Source organism: Salvelinus alpinus, chromosome 1 (genome assembly GCF_045679555.1).
Source record: "Salvelinus alpinus chromosome 1, SLU_Salpinus.1, whole genome shotgun sequence".
Taxonomy (NCBI): domain Eukaryota; kingdom Metazoa; phylum Chordata; class Actinopteri; order Salmoniformes; family Salmonidae; genus Salvelinus; species Salvelinus alpinus.
The window spans coordinates 50225537-50245030 of NC_092086.1; the positions used below are offsets into that span (position 1 = coordinate 50225537).

At 45.5% G+C, this 19494-nt stretch overlaps 1 protein-coding gene across 5 annotated transcripts in view; it reads left to right on the plus strand.

Annotated features, from left to right (window-relative positions):
• The window catches only part of LOC139579081 (voltage-dependent L-type calcium channel subunit beta-1-like), a 34920-nt gene that overhangs the window by 9532 nt on the left and 5894 nt on the right, over positions 1-19494 (plus strand). For 2 of the 5 annotated variants that reach the window (XM_071407328.1, XM_071407354.1), the window contains 8 exons: positions 9593-9712; positions 10063-10185; positions 10477-10613; positions 11101-11168; positions 14311-14471; positions 17282-17362; positions 17467-17525; positions 17672-17781. In XM_071407328.1, coding sequence (XP_071263429.1) covers positions 9593-9712; positions 10063-10185; positions 10477-10613; positions 11101-11168; positions 14311-14471; positions 17282-17362; positions 17467-17525; positions 17672-17781 — 859 coding nt within the window. Of the gene's footprint in view, positions 1-4061; positions 4294-9592; positions 9713-10062; positions 10186-10476; positions 10614-11100; positions 11169-14310; positions 14472-15040; positions 15070-17281; positions 17363-17466; positions 17526-17671; positions 17782-19494 lie in introns of those variants that run through there. The other 3 variants (XM_071407364.1, XM_071407337.1, XM_071407346.1) reach the window with 2 other exon arrangements.

Here is a 19494-nt window from a genome sequence, read left to right on the forward strand (position 1 = left end):
ACACATTAACTTAGAAAAAAGTTTTTGATGCGCCATTTCCTAGTCTCTCTCATTCTCGCTCTCTTTGATCCTCTTCTTTCGCCTGCGTTGTGTGATTCCATTTTGGGCTGGGCCACAGCTGCAGGGAAGGCGCTGGGGTTTTAATTAGACTTCCAGTCCCCCTGGTAGACTGGCTGCCTGCTGAGGGACCCGCCAGCCTCACTGTCCCAGACCCTAGCCCCTCCAGCCATTTTATGAGGCTTCTTTCTCTCTCTCTCTCTGTCCTGTCCCAGCTGGTCCCAGCCTGGATCCCCAGAGACGCAGATCACATAGTGGCTAACGTCAGTGTTTCCTAACAAAGTGTGTCCATGGGAATGTAATGGTTTTGACCTCCACAAGTTTCAGACCGAGTGCTATATTTATCTTGCTGATTTCTTGATAGGTGGACCCCTAGGAGGGTATTTTCTGACGTTTTTAGTGCTTTTTAATGTTACAGTTCCTAGGCGTATTGTTTTGGTTTCAGAGTACCTTTTTAAAAAATGCTGTAGGTCTCAACAGTATAATTAGACTTGCCTAGTACTACTATCTGCTATTAGCTTATCCTTTTTCAAAAAGTTATTGTTGATATTACTTCATTAGTGCCCACTTTGAGCTGAATCACACCTCTCGGTGTATTTGCGGTGAGGTCTGTACATGACCCCCCTTTTTTTTGTCTCTCTCCTCAGTGCAGGGCCTTTTTTTAAGATAGCAGTTCACAAAGACACGGCTGTCCGTCGTCCAGCCCGTTGTCATGACAACGGCGGGCATCGTGCGCCAAGCACATGGCCATTTAGACATTGGGAAGCGCCACTGGCCTTCGCGAGACACGGAACGTCTCTAACGCTCCTCTCTTAGTACACTGTCGGCTACCAACCTGGCTTTTTAAAATCTTTTTAATCCTCTGGAAGAGTGTTGCTTGTTGTTCTTCAGTTCCACCGCTGACTGGTGTTGTACATGCTGTTTATGCCAGTGCTGCTGGTGTGGGATGTGAAACCCCTGTAGAATAGGGATTGAGCCTGGGCTGATCATTCTATCCGTCTCCCTCTCCGCTGGCTGTCTGAGTGTGTGTTTGCCCTGTCTCTGTGTTTACAGATGGGTAGACTGTTTGCTCCGATCACACGGAGGGCTGGAGGGAGGGCTGGAGGGAGGGCTGGAGGGAGGGCTGGAGGGAGGGCTGGAGGGAGGGCTGGAGGGAGGGAGGGCTGGAGGGAGGGAGGCAGAAATACAGCCCAGAGGAGTAGCGAGAGAGTGTGATCTTGTCAGGATTAGAATGTCATAATGAATCATACCAGTGGTTTGGACCGTTATTGTATTTCACTTCGGTATCTTTTCTTGTTATCTTTTCGATCTTATTTCACTCTGCCACACACACCGCTTTCTCACTTTGAATCTTAGTCTGTTTTTATCTGTAGATCTTTATATCATCATCAAGGCGAGGCATGTGACTTTACAACACGCATTCTATGTTTTCAGACAGTCACAAAGGAGGACACTAGATGGATGCATATAATATTCACCCACACATACTGGATACAGTGAGCTCTGAAAGTATTGGGACAGTGACACATGTTGTGTTTTGGCTCTCTTCTCCAGCACTTTGGATTTGATATGATACAATGAGGTTAAAGTGCAGACTGTCAGCTTTAATTTGAGGGTATTTTCATCAATATCGTCGGGTGAACCGTTGAGACATTGCCTCACATTTTGTACATAGTCCCCCCATTTTAGAGGGCCAAAAGTATTGGAACAAATTCATTTATATGTGTATTAAAGTAGTCAAGTTTAGTATTTGGTCCCATATTCCTAGCATGAAATGAATACATCAAGCTTGTGACTCGACAAAATTTGTTAGATGCATTTCCTGTTTGTTTTGGCTGTGTTTCAGATTACTTTGTGCCCGATAGAAACAAATGGTAAATGTACTGTCACTTTCACAGAAAATAAGATATGAACATGTTTCGAAACACTTCTACATTAATGTGGATGCTGCCATGATTTACGGATAATCCTGAATGAATCGTGACTAATTAGGAGTGAGAAAGTTACATAGCATGCGTCTGTAGCTTATGTTACAGTAGCATAGCGGTTTGAGTGTTGGGACAGTAACCGAAAGGTTGCTTGTTCGAATCCCTGAGCCCGGCAAGGTGGAAAAATCTGCCAAATATCCTGCGTCTGTAACTTATGCTGTAGATGCAATGTACACATCTCCAGTCCATAAAGGTATTGTACCATTCTCCCTCCTCCATCACGCCATCACGTATTGGAACAGTAAGGGCTTCATTGCATCAGAAGAGGCAACATCATGAACATAATTTCTCCCCTCAAGGCAATGCTTTTCACCCCTCATTATTCAATGCTCTTGTCTTTCACACTCCCACTCTTTCCTTTTCCCTCAGTTTTCAACTGAAAGAATTTCTTACTGTAAAATGTATTTAATGGATAAGGAGATATATATATGTGTGTGTGAATATTTGCGAAGAAAATCTAGTTTGTGAAACCTTCTGCCATGGCTCAGCTTTGAAGTGATTACCGATATCCTCTTCCTCCTCCTCTCCTCCACCGCGACTCTTCCTCCTCCTCCCCTCGTCTGGGGTGGCAGGTAGCCTAGCGGTTAGAGTGCTGGGACAGTAACTGAAAGGTTGCTTGTTAGAATCCCTGAGCCGGCAAGGTGGAAAAATCTGCCATTCTTCCCTTGAGCAAGGCAGCAAACCCCCACAACAGCTCCTCCTCGGGCACCAATGATGTGGACATCGATTAAGGCAGCCCCCCCCCCTCCCCACACCTCTGATTCAGATGGGTTGGGTTAAATGCGGAAGACTCATATTGGTTGAATACATTCAGTTGTGCAGCCGACTAGGTATCCCCCTTTCCCTTTCCTCCTCCTCCTGGCAGACTTCGCTTCTTTCTTCAGTAGGAAGCGAAGTCCGCCATGACGTCTCGCTCAATGACGTCCGACGGTGGTATTCACGTGCTTTGAAATGTGTATGTCTGTGAAACCTTAGAAGGCTTAGCTTACATGCAACATTTTCTGTTATGTCTAAATGTTACCCACCCATACAAGTCAGATACTACTAAAATATTCTAGGACTCTTGTCAATGTATTTGGTGCCATATGTATTACTGACAAGTTCTAGGGAGAACATATACGAATCGTGTCAAATTCTTCGAGATCTTTTCCATACGGGCATGGAGTGACATTATCAGAGACGTGCGTATTATGAAACATTCTGTCTTATTGATTTGGGTGTGACCCAGTCATTGTTATATAAGTCTATGGGCCCAGCTCTATAGGCAAAGCCTTGAAGCAGGATGTTTATCAAACACAAGCTCAGCTGTAGCCATTAGTCACCAGTTGAGTGTGTTTCTGAGAGCATGTTAATCTAGCCATTTCTTCTGCCTCCACCACTTCCAAAAGTAGCGGTGCTATTCTGATGGTGTCTCTCATCCTCCTATGTTTATCTCTCTCTCTCTCTCTGAACTAAGCAACTGGGCTGGTTACTATGACACTACTGGGATCTCTGGCCTGGCCAATGGGAGAGCAGCTATGGGGATCAGGTGGTCTTTAGCTATTTTGAACAGGAGCTGTGAAGTGAAGCAAGCAACTAAATTAGTGACAGAATCCGTTGACAAAGAGAGGGAGTGGAAGAGAGGGAAGGACATTATGCAGTAAAGGAGCATGTAGAGAGGCGATGGGAGAGGGAGAAAAAGAGAAAGGTGGAGGAGAGAGAGGACAGTAGGAGAGAAAGCGTAATTAGAGGTATCCATACTGCCTGTTGATCGGTACATCACCCTGGTCTCTGCCTCACACTCCCCTCCCCCTCCAGACTTTATTTGTTTAGTAAAGGATGGATTAAGTCCCTAATTGTGTCTCCCTCTCTTTTTCTCTCCATCGATTTCACTCCCGTCTTTCTGTCTTTTTCTATTCTGCGGGTTTGTTATGTGGCGTGACCAGGTTGAGTGAGTGAGTCACGCATACTGTAAACACATGCACGCGCACACACACACACACACACACACACACACACACACGCAGACTCACTCATCCCTCTTGCTCCCTCTCTGCCGCTTTCACTGCATCACAGACCTGTTGCAGCAGTTAGGGAGTTGCTGTTCTCTGAGTTATTCTGAGGAGGCAGTAAGCTATTCTCTCTTTATCCTCTCTCGTAGACAGACACAGTCCTCTTGGTTTCTCATCTAGCTTAATTAACCTTTCTATAATATTCAGCTCTCCATGTTGGGATGCACCTGTATGGGTTAGAGGATGACTCAGAGCCGGTAAGTGGCAACGGCTATTATCATCATTATTAAACACTGCATGTCTGTGTCGGGGAGATGGGCAAGGGTGTGTGTGTTTTGTGTTAATGAAACAGGAAGTAGGGATGGTCGGGTGGATCCCCTGGAAGTGTCTAACTGTTGCCTTGGTTACCGGGCGTGGCATTGCTAAGCCACCGCCGATTTTGTTGCGACAGGTGGCTCCACTAGAATCGACGTTCTGTTTGTTATTCATTCAAACCGTATAAAGTGACACAGTAAATATCAAAGTACCTATCTCTCACTCACATACAGCATTTCTGTTTGTCAGCGGGAGGTTACCCTAGTGTACATTTAGCCCTTCAAGTCCTGTCTGGTCTCTATTGCTCTGGAGCAGAGATGGGGGCTGAAGCCGCTGAAACTTCACCTCCGACCCCTGACCCTGGTTACCTTCTGTGGCATTCTGGGACTCAACCCTTCTTTTCATTTCTTCTTGTCTTTCACACGCTTCTATGCGTAGCAACAGTACATGTAGTTGCTGTTATAACAGCCAGAGACCAATAGGGAGTCCGAGTTTTCAGATTTTTGTGATGGCACATACTTATGTGCTAATTACCAAATACCTACGTATTTGAACTCCCCATTTTCTCATCGGGGAATTATTTCAAGTCATTACATATGGTGGATGTCAATTCTCACCACATTCTCACCTCTATTTTAAAACCCCACACCTAATGACTCACTCATTCTGCCTCGCACATTCAGCTGTCCGCATTCTTGTCTGCACCTCCCACGGGTGTATGCAGCAAGCGAGAGAGAGAGTCTGACACCTGGAAAAACAGAACAAGTGAGATAGTTACATAAAGAGAGCACTCAAACATTTGACAAGTGAGCCAGGCTGTACTCCCAGTGCTGGGCTGTAGTGTACAGTATACCAGGCAGGGAACGCTCCGCTCTGAGCAGAGCCCCCCAAGAGAGGAGGCCAGGCCAGCGTTTTTATTGTGTGGTATGGGTGGATTAGGGTCAGCCAGAGAGGCTCAGGTTACCAAGCATCACCGGTGGTGGAAGTGGACGAAACCATAGCCACTTCATGAGTAATTTATCAGTGCTAATATTAAATCCGGGGCTTAGGCCTTTTTTATCTCTATCTCCCTCTCTCTCTGACACGCCCACACTCAAACACATCAAAGCGCCTGATCAGATGTGATTCAGGTTTGCATATGTGTTTTGATGCATCCACTTCACACTCATATCACACCAGCCAAGTGTTATGTGCCAGACAGTAATGTGTGTATTTGATGAGTAGGCTTGAATGCAGCCAGGCAGGCAGGTTCCCTTTGTGCCTCCAGGTTATTAATAAAGGGTGAAACAAAAGAAATGCCACAGAGAGGTGGACCCGATGACAATTATAGGTGATTGTTTGGGATATTTGCCTCGAGCCATTCAAAATGAGGTAGGCACCAGGCAGTAGTACACATCACTACAGTACATATTATGGTCTAAACAGAGATGGACAGAACACACTACATTACATATTATGGTCTAAACAGAGATGGACAGAACACACTACAGTACATATTATGGTCTAAATAGAGATGGACAGAACACACTACAGTACATATTATGGTCTAAACAGAGATGGACAGAACACACTACAGTACATGTTATGGTCTAAACAGAGATGGACAGAACACACTACAGTACATATTATGGTCTAAACAGAGATGGACAGAACACACTACAGTACATATTATGGTCTAAATAAAGATGGAGCAAAGCATAGGGAGATGGGAAAAGACAGGCAGTGGAAAATAACATGTTGAGAGAAGAGACAGCGGGACAGAGTGAAGGAGAGATAAAGCGGAGAGAGAGATCCCAGGGGAGGAAAAAACGGATTATCACGTTGGGCACAAGGCCTTGATTGTGTTATACCACATAGAGATGAAACGGTATGAAAATTTCATATCACGATTATAGTGACCAAAATGATCACCGTTATCAGTATTATCGCAGTATTGTTAAAATGTGCTGGAAAAGTTCAAAAAGTACTGATACACTGAAATCATTTCACCAAGTTTTATATTGAAAACCAACAAACAACAAATAAAATTAGCAGCACTATGCACTTTGTGTGCATAAACGTTAAAATAATAACATAAACATTAAAGATGGCACCATGTGGCCATGAGAGGTAAACATTTCCCTACTGCAGCTTTAAATGAACACAACCTAAGCAAATCAAATAAACAAACAACAGATACAATTAGCAGCACTCACTTTGTAGTGAGGCACGGCAACCTCCATCAGCCTCAGAAAGCCAGGCCTCTCAACAATTTGAAATGGCATCATGTCCTTTGCAATGTAATATGAAAGGCCTGCAGTGAGGTTTTGAGCATTTGTTTGATGTGGGTGCATAAGCAGCCTGCCTTTTTAAATGCTTGCTCGAGTGTCTGTCACAACTGTAGATGAGGGACAAGTAGCATCACTGGGTTGCCCTGCTGCACGCCTGTAAACAAGGGAATAGCAAATGTATTTATTATTATTATTATTGGTGTTATAATTATTCACTTACACACACACAGTCAATCTTCTGTGTTGCATTTGAGTGTATGCAATGACCTCATGCACTATTGACATAAATACAAATTAGTTTTAAGAAGACAGTTATAATAATTTCAATGAGCCCAACAATTGACCTAAATACAGGAGTCTTGTATAGGAGTCTATAGTGTTTCTGCTGTTGGAACACTTTTACAACCAAGTCGACGTCTGCCGGATTTTTTAATTAACAAAATATGTTGATTGGGTGACTAAACTAAACTCAGCAAAAAAAAGAAATGTCCTCTCACTGTCAACTGCGTTTATTTTCAGCAAACTTAACGTGTGTAAATATTTGTTTGAACATAACAAGATTCAACAACTGAGACATAAAATGAACAAGTTCCACAGACATGTGACTAACAGAAATGTAATAATGTGTCCCTGAACAAAGGGGGGGGTCAAAATCAAAAGTAACAGTCAGTATCTGGTGTGGCCACCAGCTGCATTAAGTACTGCAGTGCGTCTCCTCCTCATGGACTGCACCAGATTTGCCAGTTCTTGCTGTTAGATGTTACCCCACTCTTCCACCAAGGCACCTGCATGTTCCCGGACATTTCTGGGGGAAATGGACCTAGCCCTCACCCTCCGATCCAACAGGTCCCAGACGTTCTCAATGGGATTGAGATCCGGGCTCTTCGTTGGCCATGGCAGAAGACTGACATTCCTGTCTTGCAGGAACAGTATGGCTGGTGGCATTGTCATGCTGGAGGGTCATGTCAGGATGAGCCTGCAGGAAGGGTACCACATGAGGGAGGAGGATGTCTTCCCTGTAACGCACAGCGTTGAGATTGCCTGCAATGACAACAAGCTCAGTCCGATGACGCTGTGACACACCGCCCCAGACCATGACGGACCGTCCACCTCCAAATCGATCCCGCTCCAGAGTACAAGCCTCGGTTTAATGCTCATTCCTTCGACGATAAACGCCAATCCGACCACTACCCCTGGTGAGACAAAACCGCGACTCGTCAGTGAAGAGCACTTTTTTCCAGTTCTGTCTGGTCCAGCGACGGTGGGTTTGTGCCCATAGGCGACGTTGTTACCGGTGATGTCTGGTGAGGACCTCCTTACAACAGGCCTACAAGCCCTCAGTCCAGCCTCTCTCAGCCTATTGCGGACAGTCTGTGCACTGATGGAGGGATTGTGCTTCCTGGTGTAACTCAGGCAGTTGTTGCCATCCTGTACCTGTCCTGCAGGTGTGATGTTCGGATGTACCGATCCTGTTCAGTTGTTGTTACATGTGGTCTGCCACTGCGAGGACGATCAGCTGTCCGTCCTGTCTCCCTGTAGCGCTGTCTTAGGCGTCTCACAGTACGGACATTGCAATTTATTGCCCTGGCCACATCTGCAGTCCTCATGCCTCCTTGCAGCATGCCTATGGCACGTTCACGCAGGTGAGCAGGGACCCTGGGCATCTTTCTTTTGATGTTTTTCAGAGTCAGTAGAAAGGCCTCTTTTTAGTGTCCTAAGTTTTCATAACTGTGACCTTAATTGCCTACCATCTGTAAGCTGTTAATGTCTTAACGACCGTTCCACAGGTGCATGTTCATTAATTGTTTATGGTTCATTGAACAAGCATGGGAAACGGTGTTTAAACCCTTTACAATGAAGATCTGTGAAGTTATTTGGATTTTTACGAATTATCTTTGAAAGACAGGGTCCTGAAAAAGGGACGTTTCTTTTTTTGCTGAGTTTACATAACGTGTTATTGTGTGCAATGGGCGAATAGTCTGCAGACACACAACGCATGCACCTGAACAACGTGTCGTGTTTTTACAAGAGTAGGTAACACTGAAAGCTTCGGTTTACATTATTGACAAGCTATTAGAAAGTTAGACAGACAAACCATGACATTTTCCCCCATTCCGAAGTCCCCACATCATGCGTTGAGCTAAAAGTTTATTTACCTTGCATTCGCTACAAAGTAGTGGGTGGTGGCCACGAAGATGACTCAAGAGATCGGAAGTGTTGCCCCCTTCTGAGTGTTGCCCCCCCGTTTTTTTGTTGTTGTTGCATGTTCTGCAGATAGGGTGACCATCTTTGATTTAAGTTTCCCTCAGCACTCAGCACTCTTGTAAAACCCAAAATACAACCACACTTCAGATTTGGTCCTCTTAGAAGGCAGAAAAATCGCTGTCACTGCCTTCCGCCATGTTTTCACACAAAACAAAACCCACGTTGCATGCTGCGCCTGCGTCAGACGGTTGCTAACTTTGGTTGATGCTGGGCAGTATTTACTGCGAGTTTTTCAAACTGTGGTAATCAAACACGGTTTTAGTGAAATTCGTCGGGAATTTTACCATGGTTTGTCGTGAAACCGGTAACCGTTTCATCCCTAATTTTACACACACCTCTACAGTCCACTCATTTCTCTCCCCCATGTCTGTCTGTTGGTGTTTGTTATGGGGAGGTGTGTGTGTGGTTCCAGTAGTACTATTGCTGTCTTTATTGTCCTTACTGGCACAGGGGTTTTTATTCAAGGACGTGTGGTCATGCCATAGAATACGCTTGTGTACACACACACACACACACACACACACACACACACACACACGCTCGTACAAACATACAGCACACTAGAAAAAATGACCATGCCACTATCTCCCACATTCTCCTTCTTTCCTTCTCTCTATACCTCCTATCTCTCTGCCCTCTTTCTTTCTCTCTCTCACACATAAACACTCACTCACTCTCTCACTTCCTTACTGTGTGTGTGTTGCAGGGCTCTGCCGACTCCTACACCAGCCGGCCGTCGGACTCAGATGTGTCCCTGGAGGAGGACCCAGAGGCGCTGCGGAAGGAGGCAGACCTACAGGCCCTCGCCACCCTCGAGAAAGCCAAGGTCAGAGGTCACCATGGCCCTTCCCTGTGACCCTGTCCCTCTGTTATACAGTACCACCATACAGCCATACAGAACAGCGCAGTTTTTAACCATTCACCCTGACCCTAACTATACACCTAACTATTCTCGCTAACAGTGTCCCCTCAATGTTTTAGGTACACGGTCAACACATATTATAACATGTATTTCTATTCAATTAACATTCATTAACAGTCTTTGTGACATAATAGACATTGAGCGACATGACAAGTTGAGTAGTATCTCATCTCGTCGCCCTCATGTCATTCATCATTCTTATCCTCTATTCTCATTCTTTGTTCTGCCTTTTTCTTTTGCTCCCACCTCCCCAGACCAAACCAGTAGCCTTCGCTGTGCGGACGAATGTGGGCTACAGCTCTGGGCCCAACGACGACGTCCCAGTGCAGGGCATGGCCATCTCCTTTGAAGCCAAAGACTTCCTACACATCAAAGAGGTACCAGAGCTGCGTAAACAACACTGGGCCATTCTTATTGTTAGATTGTTTCTGAAGATGAGTTAGTCCCCAGACCCTGGAGCTTTACGAAGACAGCGGGATATTGTTCAGTTATAGTATGAACATCCGGTTCTATATATATGTCTGATTGATGTGTCGATAAGCAAGCTAAGATGGCGGCGGTGGTTGCCTTGGCAACAACAGCAGGGGCTCTGAGCGAGGGAGGAGACGATTGGTGCGTGTATTATTGGGTGCTATTGAGGTGTCTGTCTGTCTGTGTGCTCTGTGCAGAAGTACAATAATGACTGGTGGATTGGGCGTCTGGTGAAGGAGGGCTGTGAGGTGGGGTTCATCCCCAGTCCAGTCAAACTGGAGAACACCCGGCTACTGCAGGAGCAGAAGATGAGACAGAACCGCCTCAGCTCCAGGTACTGGCTGCTGCCCACACCCACGTCCCCTGGCACCCATCCCCCAGTCACTTCACAGCAACATAGATCAGTTACCTATCGGCTCCGTCATATCAGAGCTGTTATCCAACAGGGTTGGGCTCAATTCGAATTGAAGGCAGTTAATTCAGAAAGTGATTTGAATTTGAAATATGTAGCGTCTACTTTTCAGTTTATTGAGAAGTCATTGAAAATAAATGCCCTTTTTTCGATTATTGAATTGTCATTTTAGTTTACTTTCTAAATTGACTGCCTTCAATTCGAATTGAGCCAACCTTGTTATCCAATTAGCTTCCACAATGCATGCAACATAATACAGTACAATGATCACCAAATCAACAGTCACTACTTCACAATTAAAAATAGGAAAAGTTCAATTTACTTTCAATGACAATTATTTTTCAGTCCACCTCTCTTTTCACCTACCAGTAACCATCCACTCATTGTTCTCTCCTCCTCCCTCTTACAGTAAATCTGGTGGCAGCTCCAGCCTGGACGTTGCCACGGGAACACGCAGGCCCACCCCTCCTGGCACAGGTAAGGTCAGGGGTGGGGGGGAGGGGGGGGTCATCACCTCTCGACTGGCTAGAAGAGACACATATACTACAGCACTGTGTGTGTGACGATAGATATAGCCCTCTGTCGCTAATATTCCGTGTAGATTTTAATTGGATAGTTGGTGATCCATGATGAAACGGATATCTGCAGTGTGGAGGGGAGCGTCTCAGTGGGTGTGCTGCTGATACTGGAGTGAGATAGACAGAGAGAAAGAGAGGGGTCCTAGCAGGTCATTAGTATGGCTAACAGGACCGGCCTGAAATAGAGCTGAGGATATAGTGCTCCTCTCATTAAATCTGATCACTACGCTTGGCCAGACCAGGGATGCATCCCAAAGGGCACCCTATCCCCTACATAGTGCACTAGTTTTGACCAAAGCCTTATTGGCCCTGGTCAAAGGTAATGCACTTCAAAGGGAATAGGGTCCGATTTTGAGGCGCAGCCCATACCTTATGTGTTAGCACTGAGCAGCAACAGTATAGTTCAGTTCAGTCATGCTGCTGGATAGACAGTACAGTTCACTGAGACGGAGGGAAATAAATAGACATAGAGACAGAAGGAAAGATTGATGGTGTGGAATTACAGAAATAATTACACTACTGTTCAAAAGTTTGGGGTCACTTAGAAATGTCCTTGTTTTTGAAAGAAAAGCACATTTCTTTGACCATTAAAATAACATCAAATTGATCAGAAATACAGTGTAGACATTGTTAATGTTGTAAATGACTATTGTAGCTGGAAACGGCTGATTTTTCAAATTTAATATCTACATAGGTGTACAGAGGCTCATTATCAGCAGCCATCACTCCTGTGTTCCAATGGCACGTTGTGTTAGCTAATCCAAGTTTAAAACACCAGTCTCAACGTCATCAGTGAAGAGGCGACTCCGGGATGCTGGCCGTCTAGGCAGAGTTCCTCTATCCAGTGTCTGTTCTTTTGCCCATCTTTTCCTTTTATTGGCCAGTCTGAGATATGGCTTTTTCTTTGCAACTCTGCCTAGAAGGCCAGCATCCCGGAGTCGCCTCTTCACTGTTGACGTTGAGACTGGTGTTTTGCGGGTACTATTTAATGAAGCTGCCAGTTGAGGACTTGTGCGGCGTCTGTTTCTCAAACTAGACACTCTAATGTACTTGTCCTCTTGCTCAGTTGTGCACTACGGCCTCCCACGCCTCTTTCTAGTCTGGTTAGAGCCAGTTTGCGCTGTTCTGTGAAGGGAGTAGTACATAGCGTTGTACGAGAGCTTCAGTTTCTTGGCAATTTCTCAAGTTTCAGAAGAAAGTTCTTTGTTTCTGGCAAATTTGAGCCTGTAATTGAAGCCACAAATGCTGATGCTCCAGATACTCAACTAGTCTAAAGAAGGCCAGTTTTATTGCTTCTTTAATCAGAACAACAGTTTTCCGCTGTGCTAACATAATTGCAAAAGGGTTTTCTAATGATCAATTAGCCTTTTAAAATTATAAACTTGGATTAGCTAACACAACGTGCCATTGGAACACAGGAGTGATGGTTGCTGATAATGGGCCTCTGTACGCCTATGTAGATATTCCATTAAAAATCAGCCGTTTCCAGCTACAACAGTCATTTACAACATTAACAATGTCTAGACTGTTTTTCTGATCAATTTGATGTTATTTTAATGGATAAAAGCTTTGAGCTTTCTTTCAAAAACAAGAACATTTCTAAGTGACCCCAAACTTTTGAATGGTAGTGTACATGTTTTTATTAGATAAGAACTGACTGGGAGTGAGTTCATTGAATAATTGAATTGAAGACAGACGGACTAGATCAGACACGTAGATTGACTGTAACTGCCATTGTTTCTCCATTGATGGATTACCTAATAATAATGGATGTGTGAGCATTAGTACATGACAGTTATAGTATGGTTCTCTGTATCAACCATATTTGTTACACCTCAACTGATATACCAAACCCCTCTTCCTGCCTGGCTGTGCCAGCTTAAAACACCCCTACCCACATCCAAAACACAGAGCCCTCACCACCGTAACCAGTCCCAGCACACAGCAAACCCCTCTTCCTGCCTGGCTGTGCCGGCTTAAAACACCCCTACCCACACCCGAAACACAGAGCCCTCACCACGTAACCAGTCCCAGCTCACAGCAAACCCCTCTTCCTGCCTGGCTGTGCCGGCTTAAAACACCCCTACCCACACCCAAAACACAGAGCCCTCACCACCGTAACCAGTCGCAGCACACAGCAAACCCTCCTCAAGGCAGCTACACACCTTTTTCTGCCTCCACCTCCTAGCACCTCTTCTTCTCTGCTCTCTCTCTCTCTTTCTCTCGTCTTCGCCACTTCTTCTTCAGCAGTGAATAGGTCTCTCTTCCACCTCCTTTCTCTCCACATCTCTCTCTTACTCACTGTTCTGTTTCGATCGCTGTTTTTCTGACCTGCTCATACACTGAGTTCGTAGTCACCTATTGACTTTTTATTTCAGCACTGTTATTTCTGGTTCAGAACGCTGTCATTTCTCCCATTTCTAGATCTCAGATCGGAGTCTGTCCGACTCTCTGCTTTCGATTGCCTTGTCTTTTATTGATTGCCTTTCTTATCATGCCTTTCTTGTCCTCCTTTTTCTCTTTCCTCCTTTTTTCTCGGTCCTCGTTTCTCTGTTTACATCTCCACTTTTTCTTCCTCTGTCACTATGGCTCGATATTCTTTCTCTCTCTTTCTGTCATTCCCTGTCCTCTCTCTCTCTCTCTCTTTCTGTCATTCCCTGTCCTCTCTCTCTCTCTCTCTTTCTGTCATTCCCTGTCTCTCTCTCTCTCTCTTTTCTGTCATTCCCTGTCCTCTCTCTCTCTCTCTCTTTCTGTCATTCCCTGTCCTCTCTCTCTCTCTCTCTCTCTCTCTCTCTCTCTCTCTCTCTCTCTTCCCTGTCCTCTCTCTCTCTCTCTCTCTCTCTCTCTTTCTGTCCTTGCCTGTCCTCTCTCTCTCTCTCTCTCTCTCTCTCTCTCTCTCTTTCTTTCTTTCTCTCTCTCTCTCTCTCTCTCTCTCTCTCTCTCTCTTTCTGTCATTCCCTGTCCTCTCTCTCTCTCTCTCTCTCTCTCTTTCTGTCATTCCCTGTCCTCTCTCTCTCTCTCTACCCCGCCCCACCCCTCAGCTCATGTGGACATGTCCACAATGGCTTTTGACCTTGACCCCCTGGACCTGGATGCTGAGGAGCCCCCTGAGCCCCAGGGTGACCCTCGCTCCCCCAAGGGCATCGCAGGCAGCGTCACCTCCCCCCAGGGCCAAATCCACCGCCTGCCCTTCTTTAAGAAGGTAAAGCCCTCCAGGGGCCCCAGGCACTACGGCTGCTTCCCTTCCCCACCTCCCTTCAACCAAACCCCCCGTACTGCACGCAGCTATGGCCCAGTCCTAGGCTACAATAACCTTTGTCTGTCCCCACTAGCCCCTCCTACACCCCTCGTCTCTGACTTACTGCCCTAAACTGACCCACCGTTTCCGCCGCTAGCTAGCGCCTGTCTGACTCCCTAATCCCGATTGGCCCCTCTGTCTCTGGTCCCCATGGTAACGTGGAGTTATGTTTGCCTGTGCGTTTCTGCGCTGATCAACTGGGGGAGGGGTTGAGCTAAAGACGAACCTGAACATGTTCATACATTCACAGATGCAAAAGCAATGTATGAATATTCGTCTCTCCAAACAATAAAAGTCATTATTGATCAGACTACAATGGGTGTGGTCTCCGCTGTACTATTGAACAGCTCCCCGCCCAATTCCCAGCTAATCGTCACCTGTCAATAACAACACGTCTTTTGTGCTTTTTGTCTCTTTTTTTGTCCCTTTTGCGTTGTCTTCTCGTGGGGGTTGTGTGCGGAATGATACTGTAGGTGGTCCAGCTAAACAGAAACAGAAGTCGGTGAGTCGGTGCTGACCTTTTAATTCACCTTTACCTTCTGTTCTGTCTCGTGCTCCTCTTCCTCTCTGTTGTCTCTCAATGTTCCTCAGTCTGCTCTCATGTCAGCTTATGCTAGAGAGAGTGGGAGGTGACTGGATTTGAACATTTCCTCATTTTTGTCAAGTTTTTCACTTATTCCCCAAGAAGAAGATTTCCGTGTTGCAGTTGTCCCCAGGGATATTGTGTTCCCAAATGATCAATTAAGAAATTATGGAAAATTAGAAATTATAGGGAGGAACTGTAGGAAGGGAAATGTTAGTTCCACCCTCCAAATGCAAGCAGGGCTTCCATTTGTCTCTGTCGTCAGAGCTGATTGGGTAAACACGGGCTGTCAGTATGCAGTCAGAGCTGATTGGGTAAACACGGGCTGTCAGTGTGCAGGCGTGTCACGGCCCCTGTCACACACTGTTCTGGTGAGCGTTAATGCTCCCTGATGTGTTTTCATTCCCATTCTGGACGGCTGCTTTGAGTGACAGCCAGTAGCCTATCATCAGCCCACCTCGCTATCCCTCCCTATCTCAGAGCTGTCAACACAGCTTTGATCCCACAGATACAGGAGACGATCCCATAGACACAGGAGACTGTGGAGACAGAGGCACGCTTTGTCCTCCAATAGCAAAAACACTTTCTATAGATTACGTGAAAGTTCATGTTATTCAGAAAAAGAGAGATTAATGGTGATACACAGTACACTTCCCTCAGCACTGCCCCTCTAGAGATGAGCACCCTTTGGAAAAGTTCTTAAGTGCATTTTTAGATGTAGTGAATCGTAATGAGGTGAACTGCGTCCACTGCCTGGTTGTGGAGGTGTGGCTTTATGTAACGTAATGTAACTTAGTGGAGGAGAGCTCTTCAAGCCTCTATGCTACTGCTCTCAGTGCACTAAAGTGCTGCATGGAATACAGAAGAGAAGGCGTGCTGAGAATACAGAGAGCTGACACCGAATACACACTAGCACCCTACAGGTGTAGGATCTTAATTTGATCCCTTTTTGTTGCTGAGAATCTTGAAGCTCATTTGCATTTCCTGCAGCGTGATATACATACATTTACTGAAAACCCACACTAACACACCGTTATATTAACAGTATTGCACTTTTCATGTACACTACTTTTGGCCAGCTAATAGCCTAACCATGGATCAACCAACGTTATGGACTAAACCTTCAAAACCTGTTGCCGCAGGATTATTTTGCTATGACAATATAGGTCAAATGAAGATCCTACATCTGTAATCTCCTAATGCCTTCCTATCTGTTAGTGGATAGACCATGGGACCTGTTCTCCTCTCACCTGTCATTCCAAAACAGGACGCTTTCTATAACAGAACAGATGCTTATAGATGCGGCGTTGGGCAGGTGAATCATGCTCCTCATGATTCATATTGATGGAATGTTAATGTATGCATTTGTTTTACTTGTTAGAATATTGATTGACTGTGTGTGGGTGTTTTGCGTAAGAGTGCATGTCATCTTCAACGTGATTTGAGTGTTTGAAGTAAGTGTCTGAAATGTATTCTCTGTATGTTGGTTCAAAATTGGGTATCTTTTTGTAGGTTTAGTGTGTGCTTGTCCATTTTCTCTGGGTCTAAAACCCAATTTGGCTTGGTGTCTATCTGGCTTCTTTCTATACAGCAAGAGGGGTCTACCACACAGATACATACTAAGAGAGAGTAGGAGAGAGAGAGTTATCTTTGACTGGAACCACAGTCACGTAAGCCTTTGGCTGGACGAAAGCTCCTGAGACTTTTTAGATATCAATAATGGCTCTTACCATTCCCCATAGCTCATTCTGATCCAGTTGAATTATAGTTTATTTAATTTGCTATGACTGGGAGAGCAGACCTGAGAAATGGAAATGAGTGCTTTCTGTGAACATTTTGTGCTTGGTCTTGGTGCTTTTATCCTCTCCAAGATAATAAATGGGCTCTGTCCGAAATGCTTTATATATCATTCTGACTGTACAGAGAGAGGGAGAGTGTTGACATAATGTTGATTTATGTGTGTGTTTCTGTGGCAGTAGATTTGTGCAGCTCCGTACGCGTGCGTACAAAGTGGCTGTAGATTGTGCGTCTCAGAGTATGCGTGAGCTTCGTTCGCGCGTGTGTGTCTGTGTTCAGACACAGTAGTTTATAGTGTCTCACCCCGCTCTTGGTGCTCTCCTGCCTGACTCAGATGGAGCATGTCCCCCCTTACGACGTGGTCCCCTCCATGAGACCCATCATTCTAGTGGGGCCGTCACTGAAGGGCTACGAGGTAAGGCTACTGTGTAGCTCAATCTCCCCGACTTTCTTCAACGGTTTATTATATCGGTCGTATTCCACGCCTCAGTTGTTCTTCTTCTCCTCGTCTCCCACCAGGTGACAGACATGATGCAAAAGGCTCTCTTTGACTTTCTCAAGCACAAGTTTGAGGGCAGGTGAGTTTCAGGCCAGCCAGAGAACACGACTGAAATATTTACCATATTTAGTAAAGGTTGAATATGTCTTCAACTTAGTATTTAGTTAACCTGCTTTTAGACGTTTCCAGTTCTCAGCCCTGATTGGTTGACCGTGTTTCTTCCAGGATATCCATCACCCGGGTGACCGCAGACATCTCCCTCGCCAAGCGCTCGGTCCTCAACAACCCCAGTAAACACACCATCATCGAGCGCTCCAGCACCCGCTCCAGCCTGGGTAAGACAGGACCAGTAGGCCAAGACATCTTTGTACCTTCTTTGTACCTATAAGAAAACCATTGTTCACAATAAGCGCCAGGACTGGCTCTGTTCTGTGCCTTTCCAACACACACCCACGTGATACATTTCAAAAAGCTTTGTTAGTTCATGTTTCTTATCATCCGTTGGGCTATTGTCTTGTTACCTTTCACTATCAGTGTTGTCATATATCAATCTTAGCTTGTGTAAGTATTTGTTCCGGCTGCTGACCTGCCTGACTCTAAATGAAATACCAGTTTGTACTTGGACAATGACTGGTGTTTACCTGTCTCCGAGTATTGGGAGAAAGATATTTAAAAGTATTGTTTCTGTTGGTGATAGCTACCTGGTCAGCGAAAGGTCAGGGAATATTAGATGTTAGCATCTATTGATTACATACAGTAGGGAGCCTCATAGTCAATTGAATTGAATTACACAAATGTTTTTACTTAGGTCATCAATCCACTCCGTTTGGCATAGATAGTCTTCAATATCAGTGAGTAGGGCTAAGCACAGGACAGCAAGGTCCCTCTAGAGGAGAGGCTAGCTGAGCAGTGAGGGGCAGTGTAGCCTGTCCACAGGAACCTGTCCACCTGTCCACTGTCCCTCTCTGATCTGGCCTCTTCTCTTTCTCCATCCTGTCTTTTCCTACCCTCCACCTACCTGTCCCTCTCTTCCACCTTCCCTCCACTCGCTCTACGTCTCTCAGACGTGCTGGGTACGTATGCTCTCAACCCCACGAGGAAAACAACCAAGAGCTTTTTTCTCTGTTCTCCTCCCCTGTCTGTCTCACTACTCTCCTCATACACTCATACCCTCATGCATCTGTCTGCCTGTCTGTTCCTCACACATGTTTGTGAAAGCCTGTTGCTTGCAGTAATAACAATTTGAACTAAGGCTGGGAAAGAGTAGACTAATTACACAGCAGAATGAGTGCTCGGTGGGGTCTGGTGGCTCGAGGCTGCTCAGCTGAGCATCTGTCTGTCTGTCTGGGGTTCAGGGGAAATGTGATAGCGGGCCTGCGGGGGGGCAACTGTGATCAGGGAGGAGTGTACAGGGGAAGATGATACTCCCCCTCCATCCCCCATTGCCTCCCACCCTGTGACCCAGAATCAGGGACCCTACTGTAAAGCAACATGTAACAACACTTTACCTACAAGGAGCCTGTATGCATACTGAAACTCAAGCAAAATTAGACGTTCATATATTAATGTGTTTATATACCGTACATCATTGGTTACTACCAATCTCTGATACAGGGAAGACATTCTTCATAGAGATGCAGTGTAAATAGAGGAAATTTGGAGGTTAATAAAAGCTAGGACAGTTTGTTAGGTTCATTATTTTAGGTAAAGTTCATTTCTCTAATCTCTCTGCGGAGCTTCTCGTCGCTGCCTTCCACCTGCAGGTTTAATTCCCTTTCTACTTCAGCCCTTCGGAGGGAGACCGTCTGAAGCCCGCAGCCCCTCTGCAGATTACCTGTCCCCTGTTTATGTAATTGTGGCTGGGTTTGCTACCAGAAGCTCCACAGAGAGATAATGTAATTGTGGCTGGAACACTAGCCCTCCCCACCCCCCTCCCTCCGAAGAAAATGTACACACATCTGAGCGTATGATAAATGGGGACAGGCAAGCGGTTAAAACCATACAGGCTATTCTAGGTTTTTGCTGAAGGAGAATAAGAGTGTACAAAG